We start from the raw sequence: 21,401 nt of genomic DNA, 5'->3' as shown, positions 1-21,401 counted from the left end.
GTGCAGAGCACTGGACTAAGCGCTTGGGAAGTAAAAGTTGGGAACATAGAGAGACAGTCCCTACCCAACAGTGGGCTCACCGTCTAGAAGGGGGAGACGGACAACAAAACAAAACATGTGGACGGGTGTCACATCATTAGAATAAATAGAAATAAGGCTAGAAGCACGTCATTAACAAAATAAATAGAATAGTAAATATGTCCAAGTAAAATAGAGTAATAAATCTGTACAAACATATATACAGGTGCTGTGGGGAGGGGAAGGAGGTAGGGCAGGGGGGATGGGGAGGAGGAGAGGAAAAATAATAATAATAATGGTATTTGTTAAGTGCTTACTATGTGCAAAACACTGTTCTAAGCGCTGGGGGGGGATACAAGGTGATCAAGTTGCCCCACGTGGGGCTCACAGTCTTCATGCCCATTTTACAGATGAGGGAACTGAGGCCCAGAGAAGTGAAGTGACTTGCCCAAGTTCACACAGCAGACATGTGGCAGAGTTGGGATTAGAACCCATGACCTCTGACTCCCAAGCCCGTGCCCTTTTTTTAAAAAATGGCATTTGTTAAGTGCTTACTATGCGCAAAGCACTGTTCTAAGCGCTGGGGGGGGATACAAGGTGATCGGGTTGTCCCACATGGGGCTCACAGTCTTAGTCCCCATTTTACAGATGAGGGAACTGAGGCTCAGAGAAGTGAAGTGACTTACCCAAGGTCACACAGCAGACTTGTGGCAGAGCAGGGATTCGAACCCACGACCTCTGACTCCAAAGCCCAGGCTCTTTCCACTGAGCCACGTAATCATTGCAAAAGGGGGCTCAGTGTGGGAAGGCCTCCTGGAGGCGGTGAGTAGGGCTTTGAATATTACTCTATTTATTACTCTATTTATATATTTATTTTACTTGTACATATCTATTCTATTTATTTTATTTTGTTAATATGTTTTGTTTTGTTGTCTGTCTCCCCCTTCTAGACTGTGAGCCCGCTGTCGGGTAGGGACCGTCTCTGTGTGTTGCCAACTTGTACTTCCCAAGCGCTTAGTCCAGTGCTCCGCACACAGTAAGCGCTCAATCAATACGATTGATTCCACCACTTGTCTACTGTGTGACTTTGGGCCAGTCACTTCACTTCTCTGGGCCTCAGTTCCCTCCTCTGTAAAATGGGGATGAAGGCTGGGAGCCCCACATGGGACAACCTGATTCCCCTGTATCTATCTCTGCGATTAGAACAGTGCTTGGCGCGTAGTAAGAGTTTAACCAAGCGCTTAGTACAGCGCTCTGCACACAGTGAGAGCTCAGTAAATACGATTGAATGAATGAATGAATGAATGAATGAATGAATGAATAAATGACTCAGCCGGGGCCGGGCAGAGGCGCGGGACAGAGGAGGAGGAGGAGGGAGGAGGGGAAGGGGGAGGGAGGGGGCGTGGCCTGAGGGACAGGGGGCGTGGTCTGACGGGAGGGGCGGGGCATGAGGGAGGGGCGCGGTCTGACGGAAAGGGGCGGGGGCCTGAGGAAAGGGGGCGTGGTCTGGGGAAAATGGGGCGTGGTCTGGCGATAGGTGGGCGGGGCCTGAGGATCGTCTGGGCGGGGCCTGAGGAAAAGAGGCGGGGCCTGGGGTGATGGACAGGGCCCGGGGTGATGGACAGGGCCTGGTGTGAGGGGCAAGTCCTAGGCTGATGGACAGGGCCTTTGGTGATGGACGGGGCCTGTGGTGAGGGGCGAGGCCTTTGCTGATGGACGGGGCCTGGGCTGATGGACGGGGCCTGGGGTGAGGGGCGAGGCCTGGGGTGATGGACAGGGCCTGGGGTGATGGACGGGGTCTGTGGTGATGGACAGGGCCTGGGCTGATGGACGAGGCCTGTGGTGAGGGATGGGGCCTGGGGTGATGTGAGCCCACTGTTGGGTAGGGACTGTCTCTATATGTTGCCAATTTGTACTTCCCAAGTGCTTAGTACAGTGCTCTGCACATAGTAAGCACTCAATAAATACAATTGATGATGATGATGATGAATAGCCAAAAGACGTAATTCCACTGAGAGAGCTTAGTGAGCTAACTGGTTGTCTGGAGGGCAACCATCAGCCAGCCCCCCCAAGCCACCCTTTGATGCCACTGTCGGCTGAAGCAATCATAGGTCTGACTTGGAAACGGCCTCGCTTTAGCCCTTGTGAACTCCTACAGCTATTGTAGCGTGGCTCAGTGGAAAGAGTCCGGGCTTTGGAGTCAGAGGCCATGGGTTCAAATCCCGGCTCTGCCAATTGTCAGCTGTGTGACTCTGGGCAAGTCACTTCACTTCTCTGGGCCTCAGTTCCCTCGTCTGTAAAATGGGGATGAAGACTGTGAGCCCCCCGTGGGACAACCTGATCACTTTGTAATAATAATAATGATGGCACTTATTAAGCGCTTATTATTTCTTTTAGACTGTGAGCCCACTGTTGGGTAGGGACTGTCTCTACATGTTGGCAATTTGTACTTCCCAAGCGCTTAGTACAGTGCTCTGCACATAGTAAGCGCTCAATAAATGCGATTGATGATGATGATGGACGGGGCCTGTGATGAGGGGCGATGCCTGGAGTGATGGACGGGGTCTGTGGTGATGGACGGGGCCTGGGGTGATGGATGGGACCTGTGGTGAGAGGTGACGCCTGGGGTTATGGACGGGGCCTGGGCTGATGGACGGGGCCTGGGCTGATGGACAGGGCCTGTGGTGAGGGACGGGGCCTGGGGTAATGGACGGGGCCTGTGATGAGGGGCGACGCCTGGAGTGATGGACGGGGCCTGGGGTGATGGATGGGACCTGTGGTGAGAGGCGACGCCTGGGGTTATGGACGGGGCCTGGGCTGATGGACAGGGCCTGTGGTGATGGACGGGGCCTGGGGTGATGGACGGGGCCTGTGGGGAGGGGCGACGCCTGGGGTGATGGACGGGGCCTGTGATGAGGGGCGACACCTGGAGTGATGGATGGGGCCTGGGGTGATGGACGGGGCCTGTGGGGAGGGGCGACGCCTGGGGTGATGGACGGGGCCTGGGCTGATGGACAGGGCCTGTTGTGAGGGACAAGGCCTGGGCTGATGGACGGGGCCTGGAGTGATGGACGGGGCCTGGGGTGAGGGACGACGCCTGGAGTGATGGACGGGGCCTGGGGTGAGGGGCGACACCTGAGGTGAGGGACGGGGCCTGTGGTGATGGCCGGGGCCTGTGGTGAGGGGCGAGGCCTGTGGAGAGGGGCGAGGCCTGGGCTGATGGACAGTGCCTGTGGAGAGGGGCAAGGCCTGGGTTGATGGACAGTGCCTGTGGTGAGGGGCGGGGCTAAGGGAGCAGGTAAAGGCCGGGCCCCGGGCGGCCGCTCCCCATCTGCCCATCATCACCTGCCCATCATCATCTCCTCAGGTCCGAGCCGTGCCAGGGCGTCATGGGGACCGTGCCCCTGCTCGCCGCCTTCTCCCTGCTGCTGGCCCTGCCCGCCGCCTCCTGGGCGCAGGAGGTCCCCGCCGCCGACCCGGGCACCGTCCGGCCCAACCTCCTGGGCGGCCGGCGGGACCTGGCCGTCACCGACCCGGAGGTGCAGAAGCTGGCCCGCGACGTCGTGGCCAAGTACAACCAGGCCAGCAACAGCCTCTACTATTTCCGGCCGGTCAAAGTGCTCAAGGCCCAGAGCCAGGTGAGCGGCCCGGGCGGCGGGGGGCTCCCGAGGGGGCTCTGAGCCCACGGGGGTCCCCAGGGGCTCCCGAAGGTGTGAGGGCTTCAGGAGAAGGCCTCTCCGCCTTGGAGGGGACCCTTGGGGGGCGAGGGTTGGTTAAGTGCTTAGTCCAGTGCTCTGCACACAGCAAACGCTCGATAAATACAACTGATTGATTGATTGTTGGGCCTGACGACCGGAGAGAACAGACCCCACACTCAGGGCAGAGGGGCAGCGAGGGAGGTGGGAGAAGCCAGGAAAGGACCCAGGCGAGCAAGGCGCCCGCTGTTCGCTCTGACCGCCCGCCGGGGATAATAATAATAATAATAATGGTATTTGTTAAGCGCTTACTATGTGCAAAGCACTGTTCTAAGCGCTGGGGAGGTTACAAGGTGATCAGGTGATCAGGTACATATCTATTCTATTTATTTTATTTTGTTAGTATGTTTGGTCTCTGTCTCCCCCTTTTAGACTGTGAGCCCACTGTTGGGTAGGGACTGTCTCTATATGTTGCCAATTTGTACTTCCCAAGCGCTTAGTACAGTGCTCTGCACATAGTAAGCGCTCAATGAATATGATTGATGATGATGATGATCAGGTTGTCCCAAGGGGGCTCACAGTCTTAATCCCCATTTTCCAGATGAGGGAACTGAGGCCCAGAGAAGTGAAGTGACTCACCCAAAGTCACACAGCTGACAAGTGGCGGAGCTGGCATTTGAACCCGTGACCTCTGACTCCAAAGTCCGTGCTCTTTCCATTGAGCCACACTACTTCTAATAATAATAATAATGGTATTTGCTAAGCGCTTGCTATGTGCCGAGCACTGTTGTAAGCGCTGGGTTAGATACAAGGTAATCAAGTTGTCCCACGTGGGGCTCACAGTCTTAATCCCCATTTTACAGATGAGGTAACTGAGGCCCAGAGAAGTGAAGTGACTTGCCCGAAGTCACACAGCTGACAATTGGCAGAGCCGGGATTTAAACCCACAACGCCTAGAACAGTGCTTTGCAAATAGTAAGCGCTTAACAAATACCATTCTTATTATTATTATTAGAGCGAGCGCTGGAATTCATGAAGTCATGGGTTCTAATCCCATGACTGCGTGTATTATTATTATTATTATTAGAGCGAGCGCTGGAAGTCACGAAGTCACGGGTTCTAATCCCATGACTGCGTGACCGTGGGCAAGTCATTTCACTTCTCCGGGCCTCGGTTCCCTCATCTGTAAAAGGGGTCTTAAGTCTGTGAGCCCCACGTGGGACAGGGACCGTGTCCAACCTGATCTGCTCGTATCCACCCCTGCGCTTAGTACGGTGCCAGGCACGTAGTAAGTGCTTGACAAATACCACAACCCTTCCTGTTATTGTTGTTGTTTCCCTCCTAGACGCGCTGGCTTAACCGATCCAAGCTTAGGCGGAGAGTTTAATGAGATTCCAACCTCGGGATTGGGAAATCCCTCCTGGGGCAGGAGACCAGGGCACCCCGGAGGGATGGGGGGCTGGAAGTGGGAAACTGGGGGAGGGGGGTGAGGAAAGCGCTTAGTACAGTGCTCTGCACACAGTAAGCGCTCAGTAAATATGATTGATTCATTCATTCATTCAATCGTATTTATCGAGCGCTTACTATGTGCAGAGCACTGTACTAAGCGCTTGGGAAGTCCAAGCTGGCAACATATAGAGACGGTCCCTACCCAACAGTGGGCTCACAGTCTAGAAGGGGATAATGATGGCACTTTTTAAGCGCTTACTATGTGCCAAGCACTGTTCTAAGCGCTGGGGAGCTTACAAGGTGATCAGGTTGTCCCACGGGGGGCTCACAGTCTTCACCCCCATTTTACAGATGAGGTAACTGAGGCACAGAGAAGTGAAGTGAAGTGTAGCTGTCTTCCTCCTTTCAAAGCCCTACTGAGATCCCACCTCCTCCAGGAGGCCTTCCCAGACTGAGCCCCCTTTTTCCTCTCCTCCTCCCCACCCACCCACCCTACCTCCTTCCCCTCCCCACAGCACAGTTTGTACAGATTTATCACTCTATTTATTGTACTGGTACATATTTACTCTTTGATTTATTTTGTTAATGCTGTACCTTTAGCTTTAATTCTATTTATTCTGACAACACCCGTCTCCACATGTTTTATTTTGTTGTCTGTCTCCCCCTTTTAAGAATAATAATAATAAGGATAATGATGGCATTTGTTAAGTGCTTACTATGTGCAAAGCACTGTGTAACCTCCCCAGCGCTTAGAACAGTGCTTTGCACATAGTAAGCATTTAATAAATGCTGTCATCATCATCATCATCATCACTGTTCTAATAATAATAGCATTTATTAAGCACTTACTATGTGCAAAGCACTGTTCTAAGTGCTGGGGAGGTTACAAGGTGATGAGGTTGTCCCATTGGGGGCTCACAGTCTTAATCTCCATTTTACAGATGAGGTAACTGAGGCACAGAGAAGTTAAGTGACTTTCCCAAAGTCACACAGCTGACAGGTGGTGGAGTCGGGATTTGAACCCATGACCTCTGCCTCCAAAGCCCGGGCTCTTTCCACTGAGCCACGCTGCTTCTCTTTTAATAATAATAATAATAATGGCATTTATTAAGCGCTTACTATGTGCAAAGCACCGTTCTAAGCGCTGGGGAGGTTACAAGATTATCAGGTTGTCCCTCATGGGGCTCACAGTCTCAATCCCCATTTTACAGATGAGGGAACTGAGGCCCGGAGAAGTGAAGCGACTTGCCCAAAGTCACCCAGCTGACAATTGGCGGAGCCGGGATTTGAACCCATGGCCTCTGACTCCAAAGCCCGGGCTCTTTCCTACTGAGCCACGCTGCTTTTAGCCCGTGAGCCCGTTGTCGGGTAGGGGCCGTCTCTATATGTCGCCAACTTGTACTTCCCATGCGCCTAGTACAGCGCTCTGCACACAGTAAGCACTCAATAAATACGATTGAATGAATGAATGAATGCTGTGCACACAATAGGCGCTCAATCAGTGCGATTGAATGAATGAATTCTGCCGCGTGTCTAGCTGGTGGCCGGCGTCAAATACTACTTGACGGTGGAGCTGGGAAACACATCCTGCCGGAAGAACCAAGTCTTGGAGAACCATACGGATCTCACCACCTGTCCCTTCGCCCTGGGCTCGGACCAGGAGGTAAGCAACCAAGAGGAAAACCGATCCGTGATCGGGAATGGGGGCAGTCCCGCGGTCGGAACGGGCCCTTTATCAATCCCGAGCGCTTACGGTTGGGCCCCGTAACTCCGCCGTCCCGATAATTGTAACCACCCGCCGGAATCCCGGAGCGGGTTTCCCGTCCCGCCGGCCCTTCAGCGAACCTTCCCTGCGGGCCCGGAGCCTGGATTGGGGGAAATCTGGGATTCACCCCAAAACTCCCGGGTAAGGGCCGCTCTGCTGAGGCCGTGGCAAGAGGCCCGTTTTGTGCCCGGTGGAGGGATGGTTGCTCCGAGGCCTCAAACCCGGCCGGTAAGAGGGGGCCGTGGATGTCAGAGGACTTGAGTTCTAATCCCAGTTCTGCCGCATGTCTGCTGTGAGACCTTGGACCAGTCACTTCACTTCCCTGTGAAACAGTACAGTGCTCTGCACACAGTAAGCGCTCGATTGATTGATTGATTGATTCCCTGTGCCTCAGTTACCTCAGCTGTAAAATGGAGATTAAGACCGGGAGCCCCGTGTGGCACGGGGACTGTGTCCAACCCTATTACCTTGTATCTGCCCCAACGCTTAGAACGGTGCTTGGCATTCATTCAATCGTATTTATTGAGCGCTTACTGTGTGCAGAGCACTGGACCAAGCGCTTGGGAAGTCCAAATTGGCAACTTATAGAGACGGTTCCTACCCAACAGTGGGCTCACACTCTAGAAGCACGTAGTAAGTGCTTAACAGATACCGCTCCTATGCATTCATTCATTCAATTGAATTTATTGAGCGCTTACTGTGTGCAGAGCACTGGACCAAGTGCTTGGGAAGTCCAAGTTGGCAACATATAGAGACGGTCCCTACCCCAACAACGGGCTCACAGTCTAGAAGCACGTAGTAAGTGCTTAACAGATACCACTACTATCATCAATTGTATTTATTGAGCGCTTACTGTGTGCAGAACACTGGACCAAGCGCTTGGGAAGTCCAAGTCGGCAACATATAGAGACGGTCCCTACCCAACATTCATTCATTCAATCATATTTATTGAGCGCTTATTATGTGCAGAGCACTGGACCAAGCGTTTGGGAAGTCCAAGTTGGCAACTTATAGAGACGGTCCCTACCCCAACAACGGGCTCACAGTCTAGAAGCACGTAGTAAGTGCTTAACAGATACCGCTACTATGCATTCATTCATTCAATCGAATTAATTGAGCGCTTACTGTGTGCAGAGCACTGGACCAAGCGCTTGGGAAGTCCAAGTCGGCAACATATAGAGACGGTCCCTACCCAACATTCATTCATTCAATCATATTTATTGAGCGCTTACTGTGTGCAGAGCACCGGACCAAGCACTTGGGAAGTCCAAGTTGGTAACATATAGAGACGGTCCCTACCCCAACAACGGGCTCACAGTCTATAAGCACATAGTAAGTGCTTAACAGATACCGCTACTATTCATTCATTCATTCATTCAATCGCATTTATTGAGCACTTACTGTCCCAAGCGCTTGGGAAGTCCAAGTTGGCAGCATATAGAGACGGTCCCTACCCGACAACGGGCTCCCAGTCTAGAAGGCTACTATTACGCTGATGCCCCCAGTGAGCTCATCCTCTTCCCTCGCCGGACCCCGTCCCCACCGCTCAGCAGCTGAGATCTCTGTGGGGAGGGGAGATATCTCACTCAGATCTCGGGCCAGTCCCTGTGAAACACTTAGTACAGCGCTCTGCACTCAGTAAGCGCTCAATAATTACGATTGATTGATTGATTTCCCTGTGCCTCAGTGCCTCCCCTCCCCACTCAATCAATCAATCAATCAATCATATTTATTGAGCGCTTACTATGTGCAGAGCACTGTACTAAGCGCTTGGGAAGTACAAATTGGCAACATATAGAGACAGTCCCTACCCAGCATTGGGCTCACAGTCTAAAAGGGGGAGACAGAGAACAAAACCAAACATACTAACAAAATAAAATAAATAGAATAGATATGTACAAGTAAAATAAATAAATAAATAGAGTAATAAATATGTACAAACGTATATACATATACGCAGGTGCTGTGGGGAAAGGAAGGAGGTAAGATGGGGGGGATAGAGAGGGGGACGAGGGGGAGAGGAAGGAAGGGGCTCAGTCTGGGAAGGCCTCCTGGAGGAGGTGAGCTCTCAGCAGGGCCTTGAAGGGAGGAAGAGAGCGTGCTTGGCGGATGGGCAGAGGGAGGGCATTCGAGGCCCGGGGGATGACGTGGGCCGGGGGTCGACGGCGGGACAGGCGAGAACGAGGCCTAACGGTGAGGAGATTAGCGGCGGAGGAGCGGAGGGTGCGGGCTGGGCTCGGCGGTTGCACTTGAGGGTCGCTGAGAGATGGACCGCTCCGGACCATCGTCGAGCGTTGTCATCCGAGTCACAGCACCAAATTACGGTGGAAGAGAAACTTTTCAAACTCTGAGCATCCTGGTTCGAGTGCTTTGGCCTGGGCCCCATGATGGTCTCCGAGTAGGCTACTTGGGTCACCGGGCTTGGTCCAGGGCTGAGGCACCCCAGTCTTCACCCTCCTCCGGGGTGCCCACGGGACAGGGTGCAGCCAAAACCGGCCAGGCTGGCCGGTTGGGCCGGGGTTGGGAGAGGCAGGGCCGCTCCGAGAGCCCAGGCGGGAAGACAGTCGGGATTCTGACTCAGCCCCGAGACCGGCGTCGAGAGGTGGGGCGGGTGGCTGCAGGATTGCGTGACTCGGAAGGGTGAGGGGGCGGTGGGATGGGCCTGGACGGGCGCCTCAATCAATCAATCAATCAATCGTATTTATTGAGTGCTTACTATGTGCAGAGCACTGTACTAAGCGCTTGGGAAGTACAAATTGGCAACACATAGAGACAGTCCCTACCCAACAGTGGGCTCACAGTCTAAAAGGGGGAGACAGAGAACAGAACCAAACATACCAACAGAAAAATAGGATAGAAATGTACAAGTAAAATAAATAAATAAATAAATAGAGTAATAAATATGTACAACCATATATACATCTATACAGGTGCTGTGGGGAAGGGAAGGAGGTAAGATGGGGGGATGGAGAGGGGGACGAGGGGGAGAGGAAAGAAGGGGCTCAGTCTGGGAAGGCCTCCTGGAGGAGGTGAGCTCTCCGCAGGGCCTTGAAGGGAGGAAGAGAGCCAGCTTGGCGGAGGGGCAGAGGGATTGGGGGCAATCCAGGCCCGGGGGATGACGTGGGCCGGGGGTCGACGGCGGGACGGGCGAGAGCGAGGTACGGTGAGGAGATTAGCGGTGGAGGAGCGGAGGGTGCGGGCTGGGCTGGAGAAGGAGAGAAGGGAGGGGAGGTAGGAGGGGGCCAGGGGATGGATGGATGGATGGACAGCCTTGAAGCCCAGGGTGAGGAGTTTCTGCCTGATGCGCAGATTGATTGGTAGCCACTGGAGATTTTTGAGGAGGGGAGTAATATGCCCAGAGCGTTTCTGGACAAAGATAATCCGGGCAGCAGCATGAAGTATGGATTGAAGTGGAGAGAGACACGAGGATGGGAGATCAGAGAGAAGGCTAGTGCAGTAGTCCAAACGGGATAGGATGAGAGCTTGAACGAGCAGAGTAGCGGTTGGGATGGAGAGGAAAGGGCGGGTCTTGGCAATGTTGCGGAGCTGAGACCGGCAGGTTTTGGTGACGGCTTGGATGTGAGGGGTGAATGAGAGAGCGGAGTCGAGGATGACACCAAGGTTGCGGGCTCGTGAGACGGGAAGGATGGTAGTGCCGTCAACAGAGATGGGAAAGTCAGGGAGAGGACAAGGTTTGGGAGGGAAGACAAGGAGCTCAGTCTTCGACATGTTGAGCTTCAGGTGGCGGGCGGACATCCAGATGGAGATGTCCTGAAGGCAGGAGGAGATGCGAGCCCGGAGGGAGGGGGAGAGAGCAGGGGCAGAGATGGAGATCTGGGTGTCATCAGCGTAGAGATGATAGTTGAAGCCGTGGGAGCGAATGAAGTCACCAAGGGAGTGAGTGTATACTCCCGCCAACCCCCGGACGGATCCGGAAAATCCCGAGGCGGGGAGGTGTCCTGGAGCCGTCGGGCTGGTCACCCGTTGTTGGGTAGGGACCGTTTCTCCAGGTTGCCAACTTGGACTTCCCCAGCGCCTAGTACGGTGCTCCGCATCGTCATCATCATCTCTCTATAATAATAATGGCATTTATTAAGCGCTTACTACGTGCAAAGCACCGTTCTAAGCGCTGATCAAGTTGTCCCATGGGGGGCTCCCAGTCTTCATCCCCATTTTACAGATGAGGGAACTGAGGACCAGAGGAGTGAAGTGACTTGCCCAAAGTCACCCAGCTGACAAGTGGCGGAGCCGGGATTTGAACCCGTGACCTCTGACTCCAAAGCCCATGCTCTTTTCCACTGAGCCATGCCAATTTGTACTTCCCAAGCGCTTAGTCCAGTGCTCTGCACACAGTAAGCGCTCAATAAATACGATTGATGATGATCAATCGTATTTATTGAGCGCTTACTGTGTGCAAAGCGCTGGACTCCGCACACAGTGAGCGCTCGGTAAATACGATTGAACGGTAGCGGGATGTCTTCGGGCCCGGCCAGGCCGTAGAGGCTGGGGAGGGCTCATCAGTACAGTGCTCTGCACACAGTAAGCGCTCAATGAATACGATTGATATGTTGCCAACTTGTACTTCCCAAGCGCTTCGTCCAGTGCTCTGCACACAGTAAGCGCTCAATAAATACGAATGAATGAGTGAGTGTGTGCCAAGCACTGTTCTGAATGCTGGGGGATATATATATACGGTATAGAAGGGGGAGACAAAGAACAAAACAAAACATACTAACAAAATAAAATAAATAGATTATAGGTACAAATAAAATAGAGCAGTATATATACTACTGTGTCTGTGTTTACTACTCTATTTATTTTATTTTGTTAGAATGTTTTGTTTTGTTCTTTGTCTCCCCCTTCTAGACTGTGAGCCCGCTGTTGGGTAGGGACCGTCTCTGTATGTTGCCAACTTGCACTTCCCAAGCGCTTAGTAGAGTGCTCTGCACACAGTAAGCGCTCAATAAATACGATTGATTGATTGATCATTAATAACAATAACGATGGCATTTATTAAGCGCTCACTATGTGCAAAGCGCTGTTCTAAGCACTGGGGAGGTTACAAGGTGATCAGGTTGTCCCACGGGGGACTCGCAGCCTTAGTCCCCGTTCTCCAGATGAGGTCACTGAGGCCCAGAGAAGTGAAGTGACCTGCCCGAAGTCACCCAGCTGACAATCAATCGATCAGTCAATCGGATTTATTGAGCACTTACTGTGTGCAGAGCACTGTACTAAGCGCTTGGGAAGTACAAGCTGGCAACTTATAGAGACAGTCCCTACCCAACAGTGGGCTCACAGTCTAGAAGCTGACAAGTGGCGGAGGCAGAATTTGAACCCATGCCCGGGCTCTGTCCACTGAGCAACGCTGCCTCATCGTCGCCACGGGAACGTGGATTCAAAGAGAAAACGGCCTGATTATGTTTTTCTCCCCTCCTCCCGGAAAACAAGAGCCAGTTGGGAAGCACCCTGGCTCCCCACCCTAACCCTAACCCTAATTATTATTAGTAATAATAATAATAATAATAATAATAATAATAATGGCACTTATTAAGCACTTACTATGTGCAAAGCACTGCTCTAAGTGCTGGGGAGGTTCCAAGGTGATCAGGTTGTCCCACGGGGGGCTAATGTGGCTCAGTGGAAAGAGCCCGGGCTTTGGAGTCAGAGGTCATGGGTTCAAATCCCAGCTCTGCCCATTGTCAGCGGCGTGACTTTGGCCGAGTCACTTCACTTCTCTGGGCCTCAGTTCCCTCATCTGTAAAATGGGGGTGAAGACTGTGGGACAACCTGGGCACCGGGTCCCGGAGGGCCGGGGTTAGAGAAGCCAGCGGGAGGGGGAAACAGGAGGAGGGGAGGCCTGCCACGGGGGAGAAGGAGCCCCGGAAGGGAGGGATTGGAGAAACCCCCTCCTCAACCCTCCCATCCCCTCGACGTCTTGTCTCCGCAGAAACTGCAGTGTGACTTTGAGGTCCTCGTTGTCCCTTGGAAGCAAGAGATGCACCTGCTGAAGCAGAACTGCGCTCCGGTCTCTCAGTGAGCCCTCCTCCTCCGCCTCGACGGGAGGTCACGGACGCTGGACCGCCGGGAGGCCGTGGGGGAGGAAGGTCTTTCTGGGAGGACGGGAGATGTAGGATGGGAATCTCCTTGGGGTTAAGGGGACGACGTGGGCAGGCCTTCCCTGGCTCAATAAACACCCCGCTTTGCCAGCCTCCGCCGTCCGTGTGTCTTCGTGACCTCCAGCCTGGGGCTGCTACTCTGCTCTCATCATCATCATCATCATCATCATCAATCGTATTTATTGAGCGCTTACTATGTGCAGAGCACTGGACTAAGCGCTTGGGAAGTACAAATTGGCAACACATCATCTTGGGGGCCGAGCGGGGGGCTGCGATCCCCCACCTCAGGGACGCCAAGTCCTCGCCTCCAGACCCTGAGCCTGAGGGGAAGAGCGGCGCAAAATGCATCGAGGCTGACAGAATAATCATGATCAATCGTATTTATTGAGCGCTTACTGTGTGCGGAGCACTGGACTAAGCGCTTGGGAAGTCCAAGTTGGCAACACATAGAGACGGTCCCTACCCAACAGTGGGCTCACAGTCTAAAAGGGGGAGACATCATCATCATCATCAATCGTATTTATTGAGCACTTACTGTGTGCGGAGCACTGGACTAAGCGCTTGGGAAGTCCAAGTTGGCAACATATAGAGACGGTCCCTACCCAACAGTGGGCTCACAGTCTAAAAGGGGGAGACATCATCATCATCATCATCAATCGTATTTATTGAGCACTTACTGTGTGCAGAGCACTGGACTAAGCGCTTGGGAAGTCCAAGTTGGCAACATATAGAGACGGTCCCTACCCAACAGTGGGCTCACAGGCTAGAAGGAGGAGACATCATCATCATCATCATCATCAATCGTATTTATTGAGCGCTTACTGTGTGCGGAGCACTGGACTAAGTGCTTGGGAAGTCCAAGTTGGCAACACATAGAGACGGTCCCTACCCAACAGTGGGCTCACAGTCTAAGAGGGGGAGACATCATCATCATCAATCGTATTTATTGAGCGCTTACTGTGTGCAGAGCACTGGACTAAGCGCTTGGGAAGTCCAAGTTGGCAACATATAGAGACGGTCCGTACCCAACAGTGGGCTCACAGTCTAAAAGGGGGAGACAGAGAACAAAACCAAACATACTGACAAAATAAAATAAATAGAATAGATATGTACAAGTAAAATAAATAGAGTAATAAATATGTATAAACATATATACATATATATAGGTGCTGTGGGGAAGGGAAGGAGGTAAGATGGGGGGATGGAGAGGGGGACGAGGGGGAGAGGAAGGAAGGGGCTCAGTGTGGGAAGGCCTCCTGGAGGAGGTGAGCTCTCAGTAGGGCCTTGATAATAATAATGCCTTAATCATCAATCATATTTATTGAGCGCTTACTGTGTGCAGAGCACTGTACTAAGCGCTTGGGAAGTACAAGTTGGCAACATATAGAGACAGTCCCTACCCAACAGTGGGCTCACAGTAGGACATTATTATTAATAATAATAATGATGGCATTTATTAAGCGCTTACTATGTGCCAAGCACTGTTCTAAGCACCGAGGAGGTTACAAGGTGATCAGGTTGTCCCACGGGGGGGGGCTCACGGTCTTCGTCCCCATTTTCCAGATGAGGGAACTGAGGCCCAGAGAAGTGAAGTGACTTGCCCAAGGTCACCCGCCTGGCAATTGGCGGAGCCGGGATTTGAGCCGACGACCTCTGACTCCGAAGCCCGGGCTCCTTCCGCTGAGCCACGCTGCTTCTGTTGGGTCCAGTGCTCTGCACATTGTAAGCACTCAATAAACACTCAATGATTGATTGAGGGAGGAGGAGGAGGAGGAGGAGGAGGAAGGCAAGGTCCTGGGACGGGAAAAGACTCCCGCCCAACCTAGGATCAACGAGGAAATCTTTCCTCTGGCTCCCGTTCTTGTCTCGGGCTTAAGATGGCTTTCACAGCTCTCCCCTTGGCTTAGGATGGCGGGATTTGGGGTCCAGGGTGAATGAATGAATAATGGCGTTTATTAAGCGCTTACTAGGTATAATAATGATGACATTTATTAAGCGCTTCGTATGTGCAAAGCACTGTTCTAAGCACTGGGGAGCTTACAAGGTGATCAGGTTGTCCCACGGGGGGCTCCCAGTCTTCATCCCCATTTTCCAGATGAGGCCCAGAGAAGTGAAGCGACTTGCCCAAAGTCCCACAGCTGACAATTGACAGAAGCGGGATTTGAACCCATGACCTCTGACTCCAAAGCCCGGGCTCTTTCCACTGAGCCACGTTGCTTCTCTCCAGGCAAAGCCCGGGCCTGAGAGTCAGAATAATAATAATGATGGCATTTATTAAGCGCTTACTATGTGCAAAGCACTGTTTTAAGCGCTGGAGAGGTTATAAGATGATGAGGTTGTCCCACGGGGGGCTCACAGTCTTAATGCCCGTTTTACAGGTGAGGTAATAATAATAACGATGGCATTTATGAAGCGCTTGCTATGTGCAGAGCACTGTTCTAAGCGCTGGGGAGGTTACAAGGTGATGAGGTTGTCCCACAGGGGGCTCACAGTCTTAATCCCCATTTCGCAGGTGAGGTAATAATAATAATGATGGCATTTATGAAGCGCTTACTATGTGCAAAGCACTGTTCTAAGCGCTGGGGAGGTTACACAGTGATCAGGTTGTCCCACGGGGGGCTCCCAGTCTTCACCCCCATTTTCCAGATGAGGGAACTGAGGCCCAAAGAAGTGAAGTGACTTGCCCAAAGTCACCCAGCTGACAATTGGTGGAGCCGGGATTTGAACCCATGACCTCTGACTCCAAAGCCCGGGCTCTTTCCACTGAGCCACGCTGCTTCTCTAACTGTTCCAAGGGTGCACACGTGCAGGCTGCGGAATGAGGCTGGGACCCTTTTCGATCGTCACTCCTCCTCCAGGAGGCCTTCCCAGACTGAGCCCCTTCCTTCCTCTCCCCCTCGTCCCCCTCTCCATCCCCCCATCTTACCTCCTTCCCTTCCCCACAGCACCTATATATATGTATATATGTTTATACATATTTATTACTCTATTTATTTTACTTGTACATATCTATTCTATTTATTTTATTGTGTTAGTATGTTTGGTTTTGTTCTCTGTCTCCCCCTTTTAGACTGTGAGCCCACTGTTGGGTAGGGACTGTCTCTATGTGTTGCCAATTTGTACATCCCAAGCGCTTAGTACAGTGCTCTGCACATAGTAAGCGCTCAATAAATACGACTGATGATGATGATGATATGTTGCCAACTTGGACTTCCCAAGCGCTTAGTAAAGTGCTCTGCACATAGTCAGCGCTCAATAAATACGATTGATGATGATGATATGTTGCCAATTTGTACTTCCCAAGCGCTTAGTACAGTGCTCTGCACATAGTAAGCGCTCAATAAATACGACTGATGATGATGATGATGATATGTTGCCAATTTGTACTTCCCAAGCGCTTAGTAAAGTGCTCTGCACATAGTCAGCGCTCAATAAATACGATTGATGATGATGATGATGATCACGGGACATCACCCATGACACAGCTTTGCGCGTGCTCGCGTACACACACACGCACACACCCCCCCAAGGGATATACAAGTATTCCCACATTTTCCCATGTACTCACCGCCGTGTATCAACAGACACTCCCAGGGAATGAGGAAAAAGTGATTAATCCAACCCCCATCCCCGTAGGCGGCCAGTCGGAGAGATGAGTGCCGCCCACTGGAAACAGGTTGGGCCTGGGACTCAAAAGATCTGAGTTCTAATCCCGGCTCTGCCCTTTACCTGCCGCGTGACCTTGGCCGAGTCACTTCGTGTCTCTGTGCCTCAGTTTTCTCCTCTGTAAATTGGGGAGGAAATGCTTGCTGTCCTTCCTCCTTAAACTATGAGCCCCCCGTGGGACAGGGACGGAGGGTAGCTCGCTGCGGGCTTTGACCCATCAGTTGGAGCTGTCTAAGAATAATAATAATGATGGTATTTGTTAAGCGCTTACTATAATAATAATAATAATAATAATAATAATAATAATAATAATGGCATTTATTAAGCGCTTACTATGTGCAAAGCACTGTCCTAAGCACTGGGGGGGTACAAGGTGGTCACGTTGTCCCACGTGGGGCTCACAGTCTTCTTCCCCATTTTACAGATGAGGGAACTGAGGCCCAGAGAAGTGAAGTGACTTGCCCAAAGTCACCCAGCTGACAAGCGGTGGAGCCTGGATTTGAACCCACGACCTCTGACTCCAAAGCCCAGGCTTGTCCCACTGAGCCATGCTGCTTCTCTCTTTATTAAGCGCTTACTATGTGCAAAGCACTGTTCTAAGCGCTGGGGAGGTTACACGGTGATCAGGTTGTCCCACTGGGGGCTCACAGTCTTCATCCCCATTTTACAGATGAGGGAACTGAGGCCCAGAGAACAATAATAATAATAATAATGGCATTTATTAAGCACTTACTATGTGCAAAGCACTGTTCTAAGCGCTGGGGAGGTTACACGGTGATCAGGTTGTCCCACTGGGGGCTCCCAGTCTTCATCCCCATTTTCCAGATGAGGGAACTGAGGCCCAGAGAAGTGAAGTGACTTGCCCAAAGTCACACAGCTGACAAGTGATGATGATGATGACAGCATTAATTAAGCGCTTACTATGTGCAAAGCACTGTTCTAAGCACGGGGGAGTTTACACAGTGATCAGGTTGTCCCACGGGGGGGTCCCAGTCTTCACCCCCATTTTCCAGATGAGGGAACTGAGGCACGGAGAAGTGAAATGACGTAACCAAAGTCACACAGCTGACAAGTGATGATGATGATGACAGCATTAATTAAGCACTTACTATGTGCAAAGCACTGTTCTAAGCGCTGGGGAGGTTACACGGTGATCAGGTTCCCCATTTTCCCAAATTAATCCCCATTTTCCAGATGAGGGAACTGAGGCCCTGAGAAGTGAAGTGACTTGCCCAAAGTCACCCAGCTGACAAGTGGTGGAGCCTAGATTTGAACCCACGACCTCTGACTCCAAAGCCCGAGCTTTTCCCACTGAGCCATGCTGCTTCTCTCTTTATTAAGCGCTTACTATGTGCAAAGCAGTGTTCTAAGTGCTGGGGAGGTTACAAGGTGATCAGGTGGTCCCACTGGGGGCTCACAGTCTTCATCCCCATTTTCCAGATGAGGGAACTGAGGCCCAGAGAAGTGAAGTGACTTGTCCAAAGTCACACAGCTGACAAGTGATGATGATGATGATGATAGCATTTATTAAGCACTTACTATGTGCAAAGCACTGTTCTAAGCGCTGGGGAGGTTACACGGTGATCAGGTTGTCCCACGGGGGGCTCACAGTCTTCATCCCCATTTTACAGATGAGGGAACTGAGGCCCAGAAAAGTGAAGTGACTTGCCCAAAGTCACACAGCTGACAAGTGATGATGATGATGATGATGATAGCATTTATTAAGTGCTTACTATGTGCAAAGCACTGTTTTAAGCGCTGGGGAGGTTACATGGTGATCAGGTTGTCCCACGGGGGGCTCACAGTCTTAATCCCCATTTTACAGATGCGGGAACTGAGGCCCAGAGAAGTGAAGTGACTTGCCCAAAGTCACCCAGCTAAGTGATGATGATGATGGTGACAGCATTTATTAAGCGCTTACTATGTGCAAAGCACTGTTCTAAGCGCTGGGGAGGTTACACGGTGATCCGGTTGTCCCACGGGGGGCTCCCAGTCTTCATCCCCATTTTCCAGATGAGGGAACTGAGGCCCAGAGAAGTGAAGTGACTTGCCCAAAGCCACGCAGCCGACAATTGGCAGAGCCGGGATTCGAACCCATGACCCCTGACTCCAAAGCCCGCACTCTTTCCAATCAATCACCAATCAATCGTATTTATTGAGCACTTACTGGGTGCAGCTCTTTCCACTGAGCCACGCTGCTTCTTATCGAGCGCTTACTGTGTGCAGAGCACTGTACTAAGCGCTTGGGGAGTCCAAGTTGGCAACATCTAGAGACGGTCCCTACCCGACAGCGGGCTCACGGCCTAGAAAGGGGGAGTCATTCTATTCCCCCGTGCGCACGGTGTCCTGTGTGGGCTGTGACGTCTCTTTGGGACTCTTTAGTCCAGTGCTCTGCACACAGTAAGCGCTCAATAAATACGATTGATTGATTTGGGAGGCCGGATCATCTGGAGCTGACCCGGGATTACTTCATCCGTTTGTCCCGCGACCTGTGACTACTTGCGGAGGCCTGTTGGCAACCTGGCTGTTGGACGGCTGCTATGTTTACGTCCTGACGTGGTCATTTAGTAACGATGGCATTTGTTAAGGCATTTGTCAGGCATTTGACAGGCATTTGTCCTGTATATATATATATATATATATATATATATATATATATATATATATATATATATATATATATATATATATATATGTATATATATATATATACACACACACACACACACACACACACACATATATATATGTACATATATATATATATACATACATATATATATACATATATATACATATGTACGTATCTATTACTCTATTTATTTTACTTGTACTTGTATATATATATATACATACACATATATATACATATATATATATACATATATATTTATTTTACTTTTACTTGTATATATATATATATAAATATATATGTGTACATATTTATTACTCTATTTATATATTTTACTTGTACATATCTAGTCTATTCATTTTATTTTGTTAATATGTTCGGTTGTGTTCTCTGTCTCTGCCCACAGTTGGGTAGGGACCGTCTCTAGATGTTGCCAACTTGGACTTCCCGAGCGCTTAGTCCAGTGCTCTGCACACAGTAAGCGCTCAATAAATACGATTGATTGATGTATATGTTTGTACATGTTTATTACTCTATTTATTTATTTTGCTTGTACATATCTATTCTATTCATTTTATTTTGTTAGTATGTTTGGTTGTGTTCTCCGTCTCTGCCCGCTGTTGGGTAGGGACCGTCTCTAGATGTTGCCAGCTTGTACTTCCCAAGCGGTTAGTACAGTGCTGTGCACACAGTAAGTGCTCAATAAATACAATTGATTGATTGATGTATATGTTTGTACATATTTATTACTCTATTTATTTATTTTACTTGTACATATCTATTCTCTTTATTTTATTTTGTTAATATATTTGGTTGTGTTCTCTGTCTCTGCCCACTGTTGGGTTGGGACCATCTCTAGATGTTGCCAACTTGGACTTCCCAAGCGCTTAGTCCAGTGCTCTGCACACAGTAAGCGCTTAATAAATACGATTGATTGATTGATTGATGTATATGTTTGTACATATTTATTACTCTTTTTATTTATTTATTTATTTTGCTTGTACATATGTATTCTCTTTATTTTATTTGGTTAATATGTTTGGTTGTGTTCTCTGTCTCTGCCCACTGTTGGGTAGGGACTGTCTCTAGATGTTGCCAACTTGGACTTCCCAAGTGCTTAGTCCAGTGCTCTGCACACAGTAAACGCTCAACAAATATGACTGATTGATTGATTGATGTATATGTTTGTACATATTTATTACTCTATTTATTTTACTTGTACATATCTATTCTATTTATTTTATTTTGTTAATATGTTTGGTTGGGTTCTCTGTCTCTGCCCACTGTTGGGTAGGGACCGTCTCTGTATGTTGCCAACTTGTACTTCCCAAGCGCTTAGTACAGTGCTCTGCACACAGTAAGCACTCAATAAATACAATTGATTGATTGATTGATGGCATTTGATTGATGGCAGTTCTACAGGCTGGGGTAGAGACAAGGCCATCAAGTCGTCCCTCGTGGGACTCACAGTCCTCATCCCCATTTTCCGGATGAGGGAACGGAGGCCTGGAGAAGTGAAGTGACTTGCCCAAGGTCACACAGCAGACATGTGGCGGAGCTGGGATTCGAACCTGTGATCTCTGACTCCAAAGCCCGGGCTCTTTCCACTGAACCACGCGCGCTTACTGGGTGCAGAGCACTGTACTAAGCGCTTGGGAAGTCCAAGTTGGCAACATCTAGAGACGGACCCTACCCAACAGTGGGCTCACAGTCTGCACACAGTAAGCGCTCAATAAATACGATTGATTGATTGATTCCCAAGTGCTCAGTCCAGTGCTCTGCACACAGTAAGCGCTCAGTAAATACGATTGAATGAATGGATGAATGAATGACTTCCTCCTGGTGTCTCTGTGGCGTCTCTCGTTTCCCCTTTTAGGTTGTGAGGGACCCCAGGGCAGGAGATCTTCTGGGCTTGAGGCCGAGGGTGGCAGAGAGGCCAAAAAGGTGGCCGAGCTAGGCCAGGGTTCGAGGCCTAATCAATCAATCAATCAATCAATCTTACCTCCTTCCCTTCCCCACAGCACCTGTATATATGTATATATGGTTGTACATATTTATTA

The 21,401-nt window shown here is 50.6% G+C and overlaps 1 protein-coding gene across 1 annotated transcript; it reads left to right on the top strand.

Moving 5' to 3' along the window:
• Nucleotides 1-1,678: 1,678 nt before the first annotated feature.
• CST6 (cystatin E/M) lies at nucleotides 1,679-13,129 on the top strand. Its single transcript, XM_038765067.1, has 4 exons — nucleotides 1,679-1,765; nucleotides 3,386-3,656; nucleotides 6,700-6,825; nucleotides 12,875-13,129. The coding sequence occupies exons 1-4, from the start codon at nucleotides 1,731-1,733 to the stop codon at nucleotides 12,962-12,964; spliced, it is 522 nt and encodes a 173-aa protein (XP_038620995.1). The 5' UTR covers nucleotides 1,679-1,730; the 3' UTR covers nucleotides 12,965-13,129.
• The last annotated feature ends 8,272 nt before the right edge of the window (nucleotides 13,130-21,401 follow it).

The sequence above is a fragment of the Tachyglossus aculeatus genome, chromosome 22 (assembly GCF_015852505.1).
Source record: "Tachyglossus aculeatus isolate mTacAcu1 chromosome 22, mTacAcu1.pri, whole genome shotgun sequence".
In the NCBI taxonomy this organism is placed as follows: domain Eukaryota; kingdom Metazoa; phylum Chordata; class Mammalia; order Monotremata; family Tachyglossidae; genus Tachyglossus; species Tachyglossus aculeatus.
This window is presented reverse-complemented; position numbering and strand designations above follow the sequence as displayed.

Bases quoted from the DNA above. Each gene is read 5' to 3' on its own strand.
- CST6 (XM_038765067.1), top strand. From the start codon at position 1,731: ATGGACGGGGCCTGGGCTGATGGACGGGGCCTGGG. The intron at 1,766-3,385 runs GTGAGGGGCGAG...TCATCTCCTCAG, and splicing joins GCTGATGGACGGGGCCTGGG to GTCCGAGCCGTGCCAGGGCG. The intron at 3,657-6,699 runs GTGAGCGGCCCG...CCGCGTGTCTAG, and splicing joins TGCTCAAGGCCCAGAGCCAG to CTGGTGGCCGGCGTCAAATA.